General features: G+C 40.1%; 2 protein-coding genes and 1 pseudogene across 3 annotated transcripts in view; 2 read left to right on the top strand and 1 right to left on the bottom strand.

Annotated features, from left to right (window-relative positions):
- Window positions 1-19,901, bottom strand: part of LOC129528949 (large ribosomal subunit protein eL34-like) — a 95,176-nt gene extending 75,275 nt beyond the window's left edge. The window contains exons 1-2 of one of the 2 annotated variants that reach the window (XM_055372317.1): window positions 19,814-19,901; window positions 18,816-18,954 (exon numbers count right to left, since the gene is read on the bottom strand). The gene's annotated coding sequence lies outside the window, so the exon portion shown is untranslated. Of the gene's footprint in view, window positions 1-18,815; window positions 18,955-19,226; window positions 19,383-19,813 lie in introns of those variants that run through there. The other variant, XM_055372316.1, reaches the window with a different exon arrangement.
- On the top strand, window positions 646-3,383 carry LOC129528784 (endogenous retrovirus group K member 8 Gag polyprotein-like; annotated as a pseudogene).
- On the top strand, window positions 3,854-4,551 carry LOC129528948 (endogenous retrovirus group K member 5 Env polyprotein-like). The gene has a single exon (XM_063701178.1). The coding sequence runs from the start codon at window positions 3,854-3,856 to the stop codon at window positions 4,484-4,486; it is 633 nt and encodes a 210-aa protein (XP_063557248.1). The 3' UTR covers window positions 4,487-4,551.
- Window positions 19,902-20,224: the final 323 nt, after the last annotated feature.

Raw genomic sequence — 20,224 nt, forward strand, 5'->3', positions numbered from 1 at the left:
CTCATGGGAAGGGAAAGACCTGACCATCCCCCAGCCTGACACCCATGAAAGTTCTGTGCTAAGTAGGATTAGTATAAGAGGAAAGAATGTCTCTTTGCAGTTGAGACAAGAGGAAGGCATCTGTCTCCTGCCCGTCCCTGGGCAATGGAATGTCTCGGTATAAAACCCGATTGTATGTTCCATCTACTGAGATAGGGGAAAACAGCCTTAGGGCTGGAGTTGGGACATGCGAGCAACAATACTGCTCTTTAAGGCATTGAGATGTTTATGTGTATACATATCTAAAGCACAGCACTTAATTCTTTACCTTGTCTATGATGCAGAGACCTTTGTTCACGTGTTTATCTGCTGACCTTCTCTCCACTATTATCCTATGACCCTGCCACATCCCCCTTTCCAAAAAACACCCAAGAATGATCAATAAATACCAAGGGAACTCAGAGGCTGGCGGTATCCTCCGTATGCTGAATGCTGCTCCCCTGGGCCCCCTTATTTCTTTCTCTATACTTTGTCTCTGTGTCTTTTTCTTTTCCAAGTCTCTCGTTCCACCTAACGAGAAACACCCACAGGCATGGAGGGGCAACCCACCCCTTCATCTGGTGCCCAACGTGGGGGCTTTTCTCTAGAGTGAAGGTAGGCTCGAGTGTGGTTATTGAGGACAAGTCCATGAGAGATCCTGAGTACATCTACAGTCAGCCTTATGGTAAGCTCGTGCGCTCAGAAACTAGGGTGACAATGGGGCAAACTAAAAGTAAAACTAAAAGTAAATATGCCTCTTATCTCAGCTTTATTAAAATTCTTTTAAAAAGAGGGGGAGTTAGAGTATCCACAAAAAATCTAATCAAGCTATTTCAAACAATAGAACAATTTTGCCCATGGTTTCCAGAACAAGGAACTTTAGATCTAAAAGATTAGAAAAGAATTGGCAAAGAACTAAAACAAGCAGGTAGGAAGGGTAATATCATCCCACTTACAGTATGGAATGATTGGGCCATTATTAAAGCAGCTTTAGAACCATTTCAAACAGAAGAAGATAGCGTTTCAGTTTCTGATGCCCCTGGAAGCTGTGTAATAGATTGTAAAGAAAAGACAGGGAGAAAATCTCAGAGAGAAACAGAAAGTTTACATTGCGAATATGTAGCAGAGCCAGTAATGGCTCAGTCAACACAAAGTGTTGACTATAATCAATTACAGGAGGTGATATATCCTGAAACGTTAAAATTAGAAGGAAAAGGTTCAGAATTAGTGGGGTCATCAGAGTCTAAACCACGAGGGCCATGTCCTCTTCCAGCAGGTCAGATGCCTGTAACATTACAACCTCAAACGCAGTTTAGAGAAAATAAGACCCAACCACCAGCAGCTTATCAATACTGGCCGCCAGCCGAACTTCAGTATCGGCCACCCCCAGAAAGTCAGTATGGATATCCAGGAACGCTCCCAGCACCACAGGGCAGGGTGCCATACCCTCAGCCGCCCACTAGGAGACTTAATCCTACGGCACCACCTAGTAGACAGGGTAGTGAATTACATGAAATTATTGAAAAGTCAAGAAAGGAAGGAGATATTGAGGCATGGCAATTCCCAGTAATGTTAGAACCACCTGGAGAAGGAGCCCGAGAGGGAGAGCCTCTCACAGTTGAGGCCAGATCCAAGTCTTTTTCGATAAAAATGCTAAAAGATACGAAAGAGGGAGTAAAACAGTATGGACCCAACTCTCCTTATATGAGGACATTATTAGATTCCATTGCTCATGGACATAGACTCATTCCTTATGATTGGGAGATTCTGGCAAAATCGTCTCTCTCACCCTCTCAATTTTTACAATTTAAGACTTGGTGGATTGATGGGGCACAAGAACATGTCCAAAGAAATAGGGCTGCCAATCCTCCAGTTAACATAGATGCAGATCAACTATTAGGAATAGGTCAAAATTGGAGCACTATTAGTCAACAAGCATTAATGCAAAATGAGGCCATTGAGCAAGTTAGAGCTACCTGCCTTAGAGCCTGGGAAAAAATCCAAGACCCAGGAACTGCCTGCCCCTCATTTAATACAGTAAGACAAGGTTCAAAAGAGCCCTACCCTGATTTTGTGGCAAGGCTACAAGATGTTGCTCAAAAGTCAATTGCTGATGAAAATGCCCGTAAGGTCATAGTGGAGTTGATGGCATATGAAGACACCAATCCTGAGTGTCAATCAGCCATTAAGCCATTAAAAGGAAAGGTTCCCACAGGATCAGATGTAATCTCAGAGTATGTAAAAGCCTGTGATGGAACTGGAAGAGGTATGCATAAAGCTATGCTTATGGCTCAAGCAATAAAGGAGTTGTTTTAGGAGGACAAGTTAGAACATTTGGAGGGAAATGTTATAATTGTGGTCAAATTGGTCATTTAAAAAGGAATTGCCCAGTCTCAAATAAACAGAATATAACTATTCAAGCTACTACGACAACAGGTAAAAAGCCACCTGACTTATGTCCAACATGTAAAAAAGGAAAACATTGGGCTAGTCAATGTCTTTCTAAATTTGATAGAAATGAGCAACCATTGTCGGGAAACAAGCAAAGGGGCTAGCCTCAGGCCCCACAACAAACTGGGGCATTCCCAATTCAGCCCTTTGTTCCTCAAGGGTTTTCAGGGACAACAACCCCCACTGTCCCTAGTACCTCAGGGAATAAGCCAGTTACCACAACACAACAATTGTCCCCCACCACAAGTGGCAGTGCAGCAGTAGATTTATGTACTATACAAGCAGTCTCTCTGCTTCCAGGGGAGCCCCCACAAAAAATCCCCACAGGGGTATATGACCCGCTGCCTGAGGGGACTGTAGGACTAATCTTGGGAAGATCAAGTCTAAATCCAAAGGGAGTTCAAATTCATACTGGTGTGGTTGATTCAGACTATAAAGGTGAAATTCAATTGATCATTAGCTCTTCAATTCCTTGCAGTGCCAGTTCAGGAGACAGGATTGCTCAATTATTACTCTTGCCTTATATTAAGGTTGGAAATAGTGAGATAAAAAGAACAGGAGGGTTTGGAAGCACTGATCTGACAGGAAAGGCTGCATATTGGGCAAGTCAGGTCTCAGAGAACAGACCTGTGTGTAAGGCCATCATTCAAGGAAAACAGTTTGAAGGATTAGTAGACACTGGACCAGATGTCTCCATCATTGCTTTAAATCAGTGGCCAAAAAATTGGCCTAAACAAAAGGCTGTTACGGGGCTTGTCAGCATAGGCACAGCCTCAGAAGTGTATCAAAGTACTAGGATTTTACATTTTTTAGAGCCAGATAATCAAGAAAGTACTTCCCATGTTAAAAAACATTTATTATCTTGTTTTGCTGTAATGGGAGCTCCAGAAAAAATTAAAACTGACAATGGATGAGGATATTGTAGTAAAGCTTTCCAAAAATTCTTAAATCAGTGGAAAATTTCACATACAACAGGAATTCCCTATAATTCCCAAGGACAGGCCATAGTTGAAAGAACTAATAGAACACTCAAAACTCAGTTAAACAAAAAGAAGGGGGAGACAGTAAGGAGTGTACCACTCCTCAGATGCAACTTAATCTAGCACTCTATACTTTAAATTTTTTAAACATTTATAGAAATCAGACTACTACTTCTGCAGAACAACATCTTACTGGTAAAAAGAACAGCCCACATGAAGGAAAACTGATTTGGTGGAAAGATAATAAAAATAAGACATGGGAAATAGGGAAGGTGATAACGTGGGGGAGAGGTTTTGCTTATGTTTCACGAGGAGAAAATCAGCTTCCTGTTTGGATACCCACTAGACATTTGAAGTTCTACAATGAACCCATTGGAGATGCAAAGAAAAGTGCCTCCATGGAGATGGAAACACCACTCACATGGATGGATCATCCTATTGAAGTATATGTTAATGATAGTGTATGGGTACATGGCCCCACAGATGATCACTGCCCTGCCAAACCTGAGGAAGAAGGGATGATGATAAATATTTCCACTTGGTACCGTTATCCTCCTATTTGCCTAGGGAGAGCACCAGGATGCTTAATGCCTGCAGTCCAAAATTGGTTGGTAGAAGTACCTACTGTCAGTCCCATCAGTAGATTCACTTATCACATGGTAAGCGGGATGTCACTCAGGCCACGGGTAAATAATTTACAAGACTTTTCTTATCAAAGATCATTAAAATTTAGACCTAAAGGGCAACCTTGCCCCGAGGAAATTCCCAAAGGATCAAAAAATACAGAAGTTTTAGTTTGGGAAGAATGTGTGGCCAATAGTTCAGTAATATTACAAAACAATGAATTCAGAACTATTATAGATTGGGCATCTCGAGGTCAATTCTACCACAGTTGCTCAGGGCAAACTCAGTCGTGTCCCGGTGCACAAGTGAGTCCAGCTGTTGATAGCAACTTAACAGAAAGTTTAAATATTTCTGGTCATGAACATCCAAAATTATGGAGGCTTACTGTAGCCTCATACCACATTAGGATTTGATCTGGAAATCAAACTTTAGAAACAAGAGATCGTAAGCCATTTTATACTATCGACCTAAATTCCAGTCTAACGGTTCCTTTACAAAGTTGCATAAAGCCCCCTTATATGCTAGTTGTAGGAAATATAGTTATTAAACCAGACTCTCAAACTATAACCTGTGAAAACTGTAGATTGTTTACTTGCATTGATTCAACTTTTAATTGGCAGCACCGTATTCTGCTGGTGAGAACAAGAGAGGGCGTGTGGATCCCTGTGTCCATGGACCGACCATGGGCGGCCTCGCCATCCATCCATATTTTGACTGTAGTATTAAAAGGCATTTTAAATAGATCCAAAAGATTCATTTTTACTTTAATTGCAGTGACTATGGGATTAATTGCAGTCACAGCTACGGCTGCTGTGGCAGGAGTTGCGCTGCACTCTTCTGTTCAGTCAGTAAACTTTGTTAATGTGGCAAAAGAATTCTACAAGATTGTGGAATTCACAATCTGGTATTGATCAAAAATTGGCAAGTCAAATTAATGATCTTAGACAAACTGTCATTTGGATGGGAGACAGACTCATGAGCTTAGAACATCATTTCCAGTTACGATGTGACTAGAATATCTCATATTTTTGTATTACACCCCAAATTTATAATGAGTCTGAGCATCACTGGGACATGGTTAGATGCCATCTACAGGGAGGAGAAGATAATCTCACTTTAGACATTTCCAAATTAAAAGAACAAATTTTCAAAACATCAAAAGCCCATTTAAATTTGGTGCCGGGAACTGAGGCAATCGCAGGAGTTGCTGCTGGCCTCGCAAATCTTAACCCTGTCACTTGGGTTAAGACCATTGGAAGTACTACGATTATAAATCTCATATTAATCCTTGTGTGGCTGTTTTGTCTGTTGTTAGTCTGCAGGTGTACCCAACAGCTCCGAAGAGACAGCGACCATCAAGAACGGGCCATGATGACGATGGCGGTTTTGTCGAAAAGAAAAGGGGGAAATGTAGGGAAAAGAAAGAGAGATCAGATTGCTACTGTGTCTGTGTAGAAAGAAGTAGACATAGGAGACTCCATTTTGTTCTGTACTAAGAAAAATTCTTCTGCCTTGAGATGCTATTAATCTGTAACCCTACCCCCAACCCTGTGCTCCCTGAGACATGTGCTGTGTCATCTCAGGGTTAAATGGATTAAGGGCTGTGCAGGATGTGCTTTGTTAAACAGATGCTTGAAGGCAGCATGCTCCTTAAGAGTCATTGCCACTCCCTAATCTCAAGTACCCAGGGACACAAACACTGGGGAAGGCCGCAGGGGCCTCTGCCTAGGAAAGCCAGGTATTGTCCAAGGTTTCTCCCCATGTGATAGTCTGAAATATGGCCTCATGGGAAGGGAAAGACCTGACCATCCCCCAGCCTGACACCCATAAAGGGTCTGTGATGAGGAGGATTAGTATAAGAGGAAAGAATGTCTCTTTGCAGTTGAGACAAGAGGAAGGCATCTGTCTCCTACCTGTCCCTGGGCAATGGAATGTCTCAGTATAAAACCGGATTGTATGTTCCATCTACTGAGATAGGGGAAAACAGCCTTAGGGCTAGAGGTGGGACATGCCGGCAGGAATACTGCTCTTTAAGGCATTGAGATGTTTATGTATATACATATCTAAAGCACAGCACTTAATTCTTTACCTTGTCTATGATGCAGAGACCTTTGTTCACGTGTTTACCTGCTGACCTTCTCTCCACTATTATCCTATGACCCTGCCACATCCCCCTCTCCGAGAAACACCCAATAATGATGAATAAATACTAAGGGAACTCAGAGGCTGGTGGGATCCTCCGTATGCTGAACGCTGGTCCCCTGGGCACCCTTATTTCTTTCTCTATACTTTGTCTCTGTGTCTTTTTCTTTTCCAAGTCTCTCCTTCCACCTAACGAGAAACATCCACAGGTGTGGAGGGGCAACCCACCCTTCATGTAATGTCCATTTAAATCCATAATAAATGATATGCCCAGCCTGGCACGGGCTATTGATGAGTCTTTTGAGGACTGGCATACATGCAACCCACTCACCTTACCCTTACCTCCTTGCCAACTTCCCTGTATTGCCTTATTACTCAGTCAGACTACACCCAGTCTCAGGAAAACAAGGAAAAGTGAAGGAAACATTGTCGATGACTGAGTCAGGGGTTAATTGGTCTCTTCTCATTTAAACATGAAGGAAGGAATGTGAAAGAAGAAAATGATAGACAAGTAAAATTCTCTAGATCAATCCTGGAGATAATTGTGTAGAACTTTGCCAAGTATTTACCTAGTTACAAGTGCTAATCACTTTCACGTAAAAAGCCTTAATAAACTCTACACAGCACATTATTTTGAATCCACTAAAATCTAAATGTGAACTGTGTTAGATCTCTTCCTTCTAAAAAGTTTGATATACAGACCTGTATTACATTTAAAGAACACTGTGAGAAATTCAAAAATACTGACATTGATGAGCTGGGAACTTGGCTCAGGCTCCTATGAGACTTATGATTTCAAATTTGCTCCGTCAGGCTAATTAAAGGAAGCCTGAAAAAAAAGCAAAATAGGACTAAATTGGGAAGTCTTAGGATATATTTTAAGCTGTGTTATTTAACCATCTCTTGTTTGAAAGAAATCTAGTAATAAGAATGAAAATTGTGTAATGGATATTTTTTGGGTTTTTTTTGTAGGCATCTTATTTTTATTGAACAGATAGACTCTATTGATTTTGATCATAAAATAAATTTCTATAAGGGAAAGACTATTTTCCCTCACTGACCTCTATTATAAATCGGAGAAGTAGTCCCAAAGAAAAATAATAATACGATGGTAAGTGAGAATAGCATCTCCTTTCAAAAAAATATAACTCAAGAAGGGCCTACAACTACCTTTCTCCTAGATCATAATGTTACAGCCTAAGAGGTAGGGTTTTCTAATGTATTTCCACCATATATTACACAAGTAAAATTTAATTTGGAGCAATAGGTTCTATTCTCTGGATGAGGTAATCCTACCATTGATTTATTCAGTAAATATTTTAATAATGTCTAATAACACCGTGTACTTGAGGAAATTAAATAAATTAGGTTCCTGACAGTCTCTATATAGCAAACACACGGTGGAATGTCAAATAAACAGTATTTATTAAATATATACAATATAAATTCAGTATTATTCCAAGACTGTAGGGTTGGTGGAAGAACTACGGAGAAATAAAAGAAGATTGAGTTCTTAGATTATGAAATTAACAAACTTGAATATCATGCAGTATTTTTTGGAGGCATCATGTGCAGATTGAAGAATCCCATCAAGTGTTTAGCAAAATGAATGAAAAGTAAAGAGCATAATATAAAATAAAAGGTCAAATTTAATTATCCGTATATATTATATTAATAAATAAATGGTATAGAAATCACCTATTATAATACAAAGACTCTCAGAGTGGACATAGAGTAAAATATAAGTAAATGTAGCACATGAGTCATTTACAACAAAGTGACTTATAAAGCCCTTTAGAAATTTTAAAATATGGTTCCTGAAATTAAAAAATAATAATAATACCATGGTTGGAAGATAAAGTCAAGGTACCATGATAAAATTAAAGGAAAATGAAAATGCTCAATAAATGTCCAGGTCATGGAATTAAAACACACACACATATACACACACACACACGAAAGTAGGTCAAATTCAAAGGTACCAGACAACAGATATTCTAATAACAACATGGGCTGCTAAAATACAAAGAAGTGCTTTCAAAATTCCAGGAGAAAATAATTTCAATTTCAATTTCTGGAATCAAATGTGGTAGAATGAAGTATTTCGATGTCTCATAAAATCTATCTCCTACGTACACTTTCTTAGAAAACTACTGGTAGATGTAATACAGTAAAGCAATGGCTTAAACTAAGAAAGAGGAAGACATGTTTTCCAAACATAATAGCTCCAACTACAAAGCCTAAATATGTCCTAGGATGACACCAGTGCAGCAAGGCTAGAGAGAAACCAGCACAAATTGGAGAAGGGTGGAAGATTTCAGGAAGGAGGACTTCAGGAATTGTTAAAATAGATGATATGATAAAACATTCCGATACAATTAAGGATATATGGAAAACAATAAGAGAATCAACAACAGTGATAATGGTTAATGTATATTGAACTAATTGTTAAAATAAATGATATGATTAAACATTCCAATATAATTAAGGATATATGGAAAACAAGAGAAACAACAGTGATAATGGCTAACATACATTGGTAGAGAGAATTATGCAACTAAAAACATTATACAAGGACTCAATTATTAAATTTAGGGAAAAAATGCTTTATAAAATGGAAAAATGATTTGGCATACACTAGTTGCACCTACCATTACCAAAATACATATAGTAATAATAAGATGAGCAATGATAGATTTAACTAAAAATACTGAGGTCACTGACTTTAGGAAGATGGTATGAAGAAAAGAATGGAATTTGAAAGAGCAATGTTTTCATTTATTGTAATAGGAAATTAATATATAATGTCCAGAATTGGTAATTCAAATAAAAGCAATGTAAGAATATTGTTTCTAAATGTTAAAACAACTACCAGAAGAAACAGTTAAGAGTTAAAGGGATTGCCACACAGAGTATGACTGTGTATCAGACTGGGTTTTTGTAAAAATTATAAAACCACCAGAGATAATTTACTTTTTAAAATTATTAAATGTACTTGGTTTATTTAAAATGTTTAGTAAAGTAAAAGGTATGCATTACAAAATAAATAAAGAACTAAGCGGTACTTTCAAAGATCTCCATTACTTAAAACACTTGCTCCAGCTGTTTTTACTCTATGACATACACTGAAGTGTGTTTGCTAATTCCTGAGGTATAAATAGTCCCATTACAGTTTATTTCAAGCTACTAACATGACATCACAGAATGTGGAGTTGAGAAGAGATGCAAAGTAAGACACCATTATTATAGTAACTTCATCATACAGATACAGTAAATGTGAATAACCTTAAGAGCACAGATAATACCAAAATATAGTAAAATTATTAGGAAATGATGAGTTTTGTGTATCTATTAACTTTATTTTTAATATAATTTATTTAAGTTTATAAAGTTTAGTTTTTTAATGGTTGTATGGAAAGCATGTAAAGTTTTCAGAAATTTAACAATCGTCCCTCACAAGCCTATATGAGCCAGCTTCAGCTTACAGCTAATATTAAGATGCCCACCATATTCCTGTGGAGTGGGATGGGATATTAGCTGGCTGGCTGGCTGGATGGATGGATGGATAAATGGATGGATGGATGGATGGATGGATAAATGGATGGATGGATGGATGGATGTGATGGATGGATAAATGGATGGATGGATGGATGGATGGATGATTAGTCAAAATGTAACTAACAGAAATGATTAACCACCCAACAGGCAATTCTCAGGACTGAGTTTCCTCTTCTGTGATTAATACCTTAAAATTCAAAGACAACCTACCCATAATGACAGTCACTCTGTGTGGTGGCTTTAGTCAAGCGTTGTTCATTGTTTTTCTATAAAAAGCACAATTGGTTATTTTCTGACACTTTTGGCCACATTTACATAAAGTAAAATTTGAATGTTTCATCAAGTAGAATATCAACAAATCTAAAGAAATTATCAATAATTATCAATTACCATAAATCTGGGCCTAGAGTGAATAGTTACCTGAATTACCTGATGAAACTGTGTTAGAATTAAATTCTTCAAGTAAATTACAAGCACTTGTGGGCAGATTTTGTGTCTGGTTTGTTTTTCTAACTTCCTTAGAAATACACCAATACAATGTTTAAAACTAGGTTGGAATATACCACTCAATATTACAGTTATTTGTATGTTTTTCTCTGCTGATAACTGTGGGATCTACTTGAAGGCGAAATTTTCATCTTGTCAAATCTATACACCAATGCCTAGTTTATATTAACCTCTCACTAAATATTAGTTCGGTTAGATTGAAGAGTGTCCAATACATATATATTGAATTAAATTAATTAGACTAGATCAGAATTTAATTTGATGTTATGTTAGCATAATCCTAAAAAAGCTATCAAACAGGCTAAGTTTTGTGTCATTAGGCAGTATAACGTATACAAGGGTGGATTCAAATTCCAGCTCATTTCTTATGAGCTTCCAGATCTTCATCAAGTATGTAATCTCTATAAACTTCATTTTCCCCATGCTAACAAGTAGATAATAATACGGTCGTTATGATTAAATCCATACAAAGTACTTAGCATAATACCCGGCACATAATAAGCTCTTAATAAATGTTTGCTGTTATTTTGCTATGCTTTATGCTCTAGATAAATCTGAAATGTGCTTATAATACATGATTTGCCTGAAGGGTGACCTAGGTCTTTAAAACAGTGACACATTTGCAATTGACCATCACAGGGCTTCTCACAAAATTGAACTTTACAATGCCATCGGATTGTCATAGTTTCCCTTCTAGAAAGGGAACCTATGATTCATTAAGCTAAATCAAGACTAAGTATCAAGTGACTATTGCCTTTTGATTTGTTTTCTTGCCTTAGGTTTGCCTTGATGATCTGGCATGTTAATAGAAGCCATGTATTGGTCTCTGTGTTATCTCATTGGCTTTCCTGCCTACCATGGAGATTGAAGGGTTTTATTAGCCCTCACAGGAAAACTGATTCTCAAAGTCAAAAATCTCAAGCATAGAATACAAGATATGGATCCATCGATCCCCACTACAAAAAGCCTTTCCTAGTACAGACTACTGCCTCTCAAAGATTGCATTTCTCATCTCACTTTTCTTACCAAGATTTCTCCCTTGAAAAATCCAGGGAAATCAATTATGTGTGTTCATTCCTGATCCTCAGTTGTTAACATAAAGTTGTATACTGAGGCAAATTTAAAACATAGCTGAAAATCCTTTGACATTGATATGGTTTGACACTGTGTCCCCAAACAAATCTCACCTCGAATTATAATTCCCATAATCCCACATGTCAAGGGCGGGACCAGGTGGAGGTAACTGGATCAGGTGGGTGGTTTCTCCCATGCTGTTCTTGTGATATTGAGTGAGTTCTCACAAGATCTGATGGTTTTATGGGCATCTGGCATTTCCCCTGCTTGCACTCACTGACTCTGTCCTGCCACTCTGTGAAGAAGGTGGCTTGCTTCCCCTTCACCTTCTGCTATGACTAAGTTTCCTGAGGCCTCCCCAGCCATGCTGAACTGTGAGTCAATTATACCTTTTTCCTTTATAAATTACTCACCCCCACCTACCACCTTTTAGATAATGCTGTGGGACATAAAGACTTAGAATTCTCTCTTCAAAGGGCTTGGATATGGCTTCCAGGGTTCATGTTTCTCTCCTCCAGTTCTGTCTTTCATGGTGAGCCATGTATAGAGAGCGCACAACTAGAGGCCCTGTGGGCCAATGCAAAGCTGTTTACCAGAGGTACAGTGGTAGACAGAGCTTGGACACATCCACAGAGGTACCCAAAATGTGTACACACAAGGCCTGTCATGGTGTGAGACCACATTGGGGGACCAGCTCTCCCCATGCCCTTATATTCTGGTACTGGACTTTGAGGGCCCAAGAATTCCAGCTCTAAACTTGAATTTCATTAGGAAGCTACATGTGTCAAAGTGGGAGAACAAAGCATACTTAACAGTTTGTTAACATGATTTATAACTTTTAAATATTTAAACATGTACTATATAGGTTTTTATTATTATTCTTGCCCTAGGCCTTAAGAATGTTAAGTGTAAGACAATTAAATACTCTATTAGATATAAGAATGCAAGCACAGATACTCAGAAACTTAAATATAAATCTCAAACTAGTCCTTACTTTTAAAATATAATGATATATTCCATTTAACATCGTATTTAGAGTGGATCCATTATGGCATCATGACATCTTTGCTGGTTCAGTTACAATTGAACAAAGTATTGGGCCTGACATCAACACTATTTCTCAAAATGCTAAAGATATAAAAGTGTGGGACAGATATGTCTTATGCTTATTTTGTAACATAACTATTCATTGCATATATCCAAACATCACTACATACTCCATAAGATTTAGTCTTATTTACAATTATTTAGTTGTTTACCTAATATTTGCTACGTAATACACACACAGGCACACACCTACACATATGTGCACACATACACACGTGCACACATATATATTTCAAATACAAACCATAAGAAGCAGCCAGGATGAATCCAGAGGACATTATGTTAAGCAAAATAAGCTAAGAACAGAAAGTTAAATAGTGCATGTTCTCACCGTATGTGGATGCTAAAAAATAGAAGATCTCATGGAAGGAAAAAGTAGAACAGAGGATACTAGAGGCTGGAGAGGTGGGTGAGAGATGGATAAGGAGAGATTTGTTAAAAAATACAAAACTACAGCTAGACAGGAGAAATAAGTTCTAGTGTTCTATAGCACTGTGAGATGACTATAGTTGACAATAATATATAGCTTCAAATTGCTAGAAGGAGTATATTGAATGTTCCCATCACAAAGAAATGATAAATGTTTGACATGATGCATATGCTAATTAATCTCTTAACTATTCATTGTATGTATCCAAACATCACTACATACCCCATAAATATGTACAATTATTATATGTCAATTTAAAAAATAAAATAATAATTAAGAAAAAATTGCAAAAGATTAAATAACTGTGACAGTAGATTTGTGCTCTCAAATATTAAAACATTCCATAAATTTACATAGAATGGGGGGTAGATATATAAAAATTAAAAATAATTGAAATGGAATCTGGGTGATAGATTGACAATACTACCCTATATTAAGAATAGTATAGCTGAACCAAAGTTTAACATGTTCAAACCTTTACATAAATGTATCCTCTCTAAACGATTTGAACCTGCTTATGGATAATTAAGGTTGTAATGTTTTGGACATAAACACCTGTTTACTTATACCAGAATATATCAGCAATTATAATTAAAATGATCTTACATATTATTTGTCATATCAGGACTTATACTATTTTTATTATGCTGAAGGTATATGGTGAATTTTTTGTTTTTTTTTTTTTGAGATGGAATCTCACTTTGTTGCCAGGCTGGGGTGCAATGGCGCAATCTCGGCTCACTGCAACCTCTGCCTCTCAGGTTCAAGTAATTTTTCCTGCCTCAGCCTCCCGAGTAGCTGGGACTACAGGTGCATACCACCATGCCCAGCTAATTTTTTTGTATTTTTTTTAGTAGAGATGGGGTTTCACCATGTTGGCCAGCATGGTCTTGATCTCTTGACCTCGTGATCTGCCCACCTTGGCCTCCCAAAGTGCTGGGATTACAGGCGTGAGCCACTGCACCCGGCTGGTATATGGTGAATTTTAAGAAGTGATTGATGGATGTTTAGGTTTGGGGAAGCAAAGGTTAGAGAAAGAGCTTAAGGGTGTCTCTGATATCTTCCTTTCTCTCTGGATATGGGCTCCATAACTGCTACAGTCAAATTTAATCTAGAATACCCAAGGTCCTTTCTTCACAATCTTCCACAAGCGACTGAGAATCATAATGAGACACGTTAATGAAGCCCAGTTATCATCTGATAATACTGTCATTAACACTTATTTTCACATGATTAGATTGTACATAAGCCATTTCTCAGAGCCAATGTAAAAGAAAAAATATGAGGACACATATGAGAACAAACACTGTAAGGAGTGCCTGACTAGTGACAGAGTTTCCAAGTGAATGAGACATTTTATCACCTGGCATATTAACAGTGTGAAAGGCCAGGGATCATACCAACCTCTCCCCTTCTCTTCCCTGCCCTTTACATATTAGTTACTTGTTAAATCTTCTACCTTCTCTAACTGGAGCGATTATCTTAGCAATGACAGTTTTAGTGATGGGAGGAAATCATAATAGCTGTGGGTAACTGTTAGAATCAACACAGCTCTGAAATTTATAGGTCATGATGTCTCCGTAGCTTGTGGGTAGAGCTTCATTTTGAAATAGATAACTGTGTCTCCCTTAGCATCTACCTTTTTCCTATTTTTTTCTTGTAAGTTTACAAAGATCAGATGCCAGCATGATCTAGAATAAGAGCTTTTGTGGCTGACTTTGAAAGGTTACTTCAGAGAAAAAATCTCATGAAGCAGCAGTACCCTAAAGTGCTGTGCGGAATGTGGCTAAAATCTTATTACATCCTAATAGAGCTTGTAACCCATTATACATATAGAGCATTGGATTCCAGAATGTGTCTGAGAGATTTAGACTCTAGTTACTAAAAGGAAATGGGCTGGGCACAGTGGCTCGGGCCTATAATTCCGGCACTTTGGGAGGCCGAGGCAGATGGATCACAAAGTCATGAGTTTGAGACCAGCCTGACCAACATGGTGAAACCCTGTCTCTACTAAAATACAAAAATTAGCCAGGTGTGGTGGTGCGCACCTGTAATCCCAGCTACTCAGGAGGCTGAGGCAGAAGAATCGCTTGGACTTGGAAGGTGGAGGTTGCAGTGAGCCAAGATTGTGCCACTGCACTCCAGCCTGGGCAACAGAGTGAGACTCCATCTCAAAAAAAAAAAAAAAAAAAGGAAATGAAGAGACATCTCAAGGTTAGAGCTACACTGATGAGGGATGAGGTCATGTTCATGGGCCAGCAAAGCAATGTGAAAATCAATTCTACCATCACAGCAAAACCTAAAGCACCTGTTTAATGATTTATTACAATAATAATTAAAATGCAACATAATTATGATACAGAAGGAAACACCAGGGGCTTATTTTCTCTATTGACTACAATATCATAGTGTGTTGGGCCTTCCAAAATCTGGAAACTTTTTATTGGCTATTTGTTTCATGAAAGCAGAAATACCCTAGCATGTGTTTCCAGTAATTAAGGTAATCTTTATAATATATATTTTTTCTTTAATGCAGCTGACTATCTAAATGAGTGACTGTTTGGCAACTAATGTAAGTATCTGTATGAATCAATTCCAGATATTTTTGTGGTGAATGACTTGATGATGATAATTATAATTGAAGCAATATGAGTCTTCCTCATTTGAATGTAACCTAATAACACCATATCATCATTTAGAAAATATTTATTTCTTAGTATAGCATGAACTGGTTCTAGTTCTGAGGCATGCTCACACCTTAGACTACTAACATTAGAGAGTTATTAAAATTGATGACTGACTTTCTATTTTGTTAGAGTCAATTAGCATTTTTTTTTTACTAAATTCTCCTCTGCAAGGCATTTCTGAGGTCTCCTTTCAAACTATTTGCACAAGGATTTTTGAGCAATCAAGTTTGATTTGCTTTCATTTGGACAGACAGTTCTCCAGCATTTTAAACAAATTCGGGTACATTGATTTCTCAAATATTACCTCGTTGAGGTTGAGTTCAGAAACAATATAATCCCAGTAGTCAAAATCTGTAGGAAATGGAGTTTTCTTTTTAGATAAAATAAAAAATAATTTTGAAATAGAAAAAAACACACCAAGATATCAACATTGGTTACTCTCTCTACCATGCCTGCCTGTTCCTAGGATTTGTTTCAGTCAGCTGACCTCAATTTGCTGTTAACTAGCTAAGTAATACAGCGAATCATTTAGCATCTCATGACTGAAAGTTCATGTATGAAATAAAGGTTTAGATAAATAGAGTGGATAGGATATAACCATTTTTCTTTAAATTTATATGTGTACACAAAACACACACACGATTATAAGGACCGTGCATCAAAAATCTACTTGTGATTATCTTAGATTACTGGTGATTTTTTTTTCTTTCTTGACTACTTGCTTCTGGGTGCTTTCTAATTTTGTTTTACAGAAATCATGCATTACTTCTGGAATAAAAATCATTATAACTTCTTTTTTGGACTAAAACGCTGTTACTTTTTAACTGTAGGAATATATGTATTGTAAAATAAAAAATTTTTGCTATTGTTCTTAAATGAGTCCATGAGCTTGAAGAGTTATATTAAAGATCCATCAAATTTGTGTCTTTTTTAAAAAAGTCTTTACTGGAGTGACCTGTAGATCTCAATTTTAACTTTAACTTCTTTGATTGAAAATTGTGCACAGAAGATCGTTGAGGTTCATGAGGATATTTATAACTGGCTGAGATGATTTTCTTAGCCAAGCAAAACAAACGAATCCTAGGGCAATAAAATTAGATTGGCCCAAAGGAAAAGCTCTGCATTTGGTCACCTGCCCCTCAACCCTACCACGTGGCAGGATGCCACCCCACACACAGTCACACGCCCTGTGGCTCCCTAAGCCTGTTCCACCTCAGCACCTATTGTGCTTTCCTCTCCACTTCATGTATTCGCTTAGGTCATTTTTTTTTTTTTTTTTTTTTGGAAGACGGAGTCTCGCTCTTGTCACCCAGGCAGGAGTGCAGTGGCACAATCTCAGCTCACTGCAACCTCCGCCTCCCAGGTTCAAGCGATTCTTCTGCCTCAGCCTCCCAAGTAGCTGGGATTACAGGCACCCGCCACCACGCCTGGCTAATTTTTGTATTTTTAGTAGAGATGGGGTTTCACCACGTTGGGCAGGGTGGTCTTGAACTCCCAACCTCAAGTGTTCCACCCGCCTCGGCACTTAGGTCATTTTTAAACATGTTACAACTAAATGAAAGAAATGCATTCCAAAGAATAAGGGCTCCATGTTCAATGTGTATTGAAGATAGGGACTTTTAGAGTTCTGGCCTATAAATCAGGTGATCAACCACATCACCTGGAGAGGAGGAAAACACGAAATGCTTGGGCAATTTATGTACGCTCTTACAGTCCTTAGTGGCAGAGCAGTGTGTTCACTTAGAAACTGCTGTTTAAAATAGCCAGTGACAGCCGGGCGCAGTGGCTCACACCTCTAATCCCAGCACTTTGGGAGGTCGAGGTGGGCGGATCATGAGGTCAGCAGTTCAAGACCAGCCTGGCCAAGATGGTGAAACCCCGTCTCTACTAAAAATACAAAAATTAGCCGGGCACAGTGGTGGCACCTGTAATCCCAGCTACTCAGGAGGCAGAGGCAGGAGAATGGCTAGAATACAGGAGGCGGAGGTTGCAGTGAGCCAAGATTGCACCACTGCACTCCAGCCTGGCGACAGAGTGAGACTCCATCTCAAAATAAAATGAAATAAAATAGGCAGTGACAGCAAGTCCAGCACTGCTGCTGTTCAACAGTTTCCTTCTCACACTAAAAATGAATAATGGGTGTATCCATGACTGAAATCCTACTCAGTAATAAACATGAACACACTGATTTAAGCAGTAACATAAAAGGAGCTCAAAAACATTAGGCTGCTGAAACAGGAATTAAAATAAATTAAAGAATGTGTAAGTAAAAACTCAGTTGTATGTAAGAAAACCCAATTCCCCCTGAGGAAGAAAAAGAGGTGGAGTCGTTTAAAAATTAACTGTCTGTTTTTCAGCCTGTGGCTAGTGAGCCTTATCTCTCCCTTTCCCAGACATTGTGAAGACCCTGTTTCTCTAGCTGTGCAGCTGCAAGGTCACTAGGCAGATAAACTCAAGTCATAAAACATGTTTTTCCTTGAAAAGTAAGAAATGATGCAATGCATGTCTCAGTTGAAGAACTGTCTTTGTTTCTCGCTTCTGTAATATGCTTCCCCCTGCACAGATCTCCCCCGACCCCACGAAATGCTTAAAAGGTAACCTGACTCTTTGTTTGGGGCTCAGTCTTTTTAGATGTTAATCTGACTGGGCTGGTGCACCTAAATAATAATAATAATAATAATAATAATAATAATAATAATAATAATAATAAATCCTCCTCAACCCCTCGGTCTCTCTGATTCCTAAATTATCCCGCTGCATTTCGAGAAAGAAATCAGATACAAAAGACTACCTACTGTATGATTGCAGTTACCAAAAGGCGACACGAACTTGGAGTGGTAAAAATCAGATGAGCAGCTCCCTGGGGTCAGGGGAGACTGAGGAACAGACGCACGTGGGTGCGTGGGAATTCGGGGGAAGGGGTGATGTTGATTCCAGGGACAAATACATTTGCTAAAATACACAGAACTGTGTTCCTCACAATCACGTAAGATAAGGAACTTCATCCCACAGAGCCTACTGGCACCAGACTAGAGAGATAGCCCTAGGGTATTGTACTTTTGCTGCTTTTGTTTCTATCATGGACAGAAGATGTTAGGAAATTTGGAAAGGAGTGTCCTCAGATGGATTTTGTGGCACCCTCTACATGGAGGAAGGGAGGAGGTCGCAGGCCCGCCAACCCCATAGACCGAGGGCCCAGACCTTTGGGGGGAGAGGGCGGGCAGCGGGGACACTCACCCCTTAGCAGCTCCCTGGGTGACAGCCACAGCCCAGCAAATCTGAAACGCTGGCTGGGTCCTTACTGCGCCAACTGCCAGTTGCAACCACGGTCAACGGCTCTGTGTCCCTCGCAGGGCGAAACGGCCTTTCCTGGGCGCTGGAAAAAAGAGGCCAGAAGGGACGGATTTGTAAAGCAGGGTCGTGCAGAGGCTCCTAAAATGCCAGCGTCGGGAGCGAAAGAGGGGAGGAGCTCCTTTTCCAAAGGGGAGGCATCGGCCTCTGCAGCGCAAGTTGACAAACCCTGGGAGCGGCGCCTCCAGCTGCAGCCACAACCTGAAACTCTCTCCACAGGTCGCAAACTGGGAAGCCACTGGCCCCGCGGAGCTGCCCTGGCCGCGCTGCCCCCGCCGAGGCCGCAGCTTCGCTCACCTGCCGGGAGCCCGCGGGGCCAAGCGCCCGCTGCAAGGACACACGGGCAGGTCTCTCAGGATCCCCTCTCCTGGGGCTCGGGGACCTGCAGACCCCGCAGCCAGCGGCCCCTGCTCACTCCGCCCACCAGCGCCGGCTCTACGTTGCAGCAGGTCTCCCGGGGGGCAGCGAGCACTTTCAAGGTCCAGCTCCCTCTCCCCGCCCTGCGCCGCCCTCCCCTCTCCTCCCCTCTGGAGTAGGGACCCTTTCAACCCCGACACTTCCAGCGGTCCCGAGGCTGCCCTGGGTGTTGAGGATGAGCCTGCCGTAGGGCAGACACCTGCTGTTTCCAGGGTAGGCCCCGATCACTGTGACCGCAATTCCGGGGCCCGACTGGCCCAAGCCTGACCCTGATGCTCCAGTGCCACCCGACCCTCCCCGAGCGCGCGCTTCCACACCCAGGCTGCCCCCGGCAGGCAGCGGGAAGCTTCCAGCGATGTGTGTGTGTTTCCATAACCCGAGGCTCTGCTGTGTCGTCGTGAACACGTGGCTTCAATCTGTTGCAGCGTTCACTGGGCATCATTGATGCACTTATTCCAGCCTCTAACCTGGTCAACTCTACTCCGCCTCCCAGGGTTTCTGGGTCCTCCTCTCCTGTACGCCAGGTCAGGTCTAGCTTTCCTTCCCGCATCGAAGCACTCCCAGCATTTATTCACCCCTTGCACTCCCTTGCTCCCCGCATCCTTCCTGCTCTTCCGCGTGTGACTAAAGCGTTTTCTCCGCAGGAAGGGCGAGTCTGGCGCTCTTCTCATTAGACCTTGCCCCAGAGTGTGGGGAGCTTGAATTGAGAGGGAGTTGGCCAAGAAGCGAAGCAAAACCGTGAGTGGGACCTTAGTACTTCTTCCATCCGTGCATCATTGGGAGCCATTGCCATTTCTGGAGGCAGAAGTTTCTGGCGAGCCTTGTGGGGAGGATCTTGGATTTGGGATGTTTTGAAGAGGTTTCAGAGAAGGAAGATA

The sequence above is a fragment of the Gorilla gorilla genome, chromosome 20, assembly GCF_029281585.2.
Source record: "Gorilla gorilla gorilla isolate KB3781 chromosome 20, NHGRI_mGorGor1-v2.1_pri, whole genome shotgun sequence".
In the NCBI taxonomy this organism is placed as follows: domain Eukaryota; kingdom Metazoa; phylum Chordata; class Mammalia; order Primates; family Hominidae; genus Gorilla; species Gorilla gorilla.

Coding starts and splice junctions, on each gene's coding strand:
- LOC129528948 (XM_063701178.1), top strand. CDS start 3,854: ATGGAAACACCACTCACATGGATGGATCATCCTATTGAAGTATATGTT.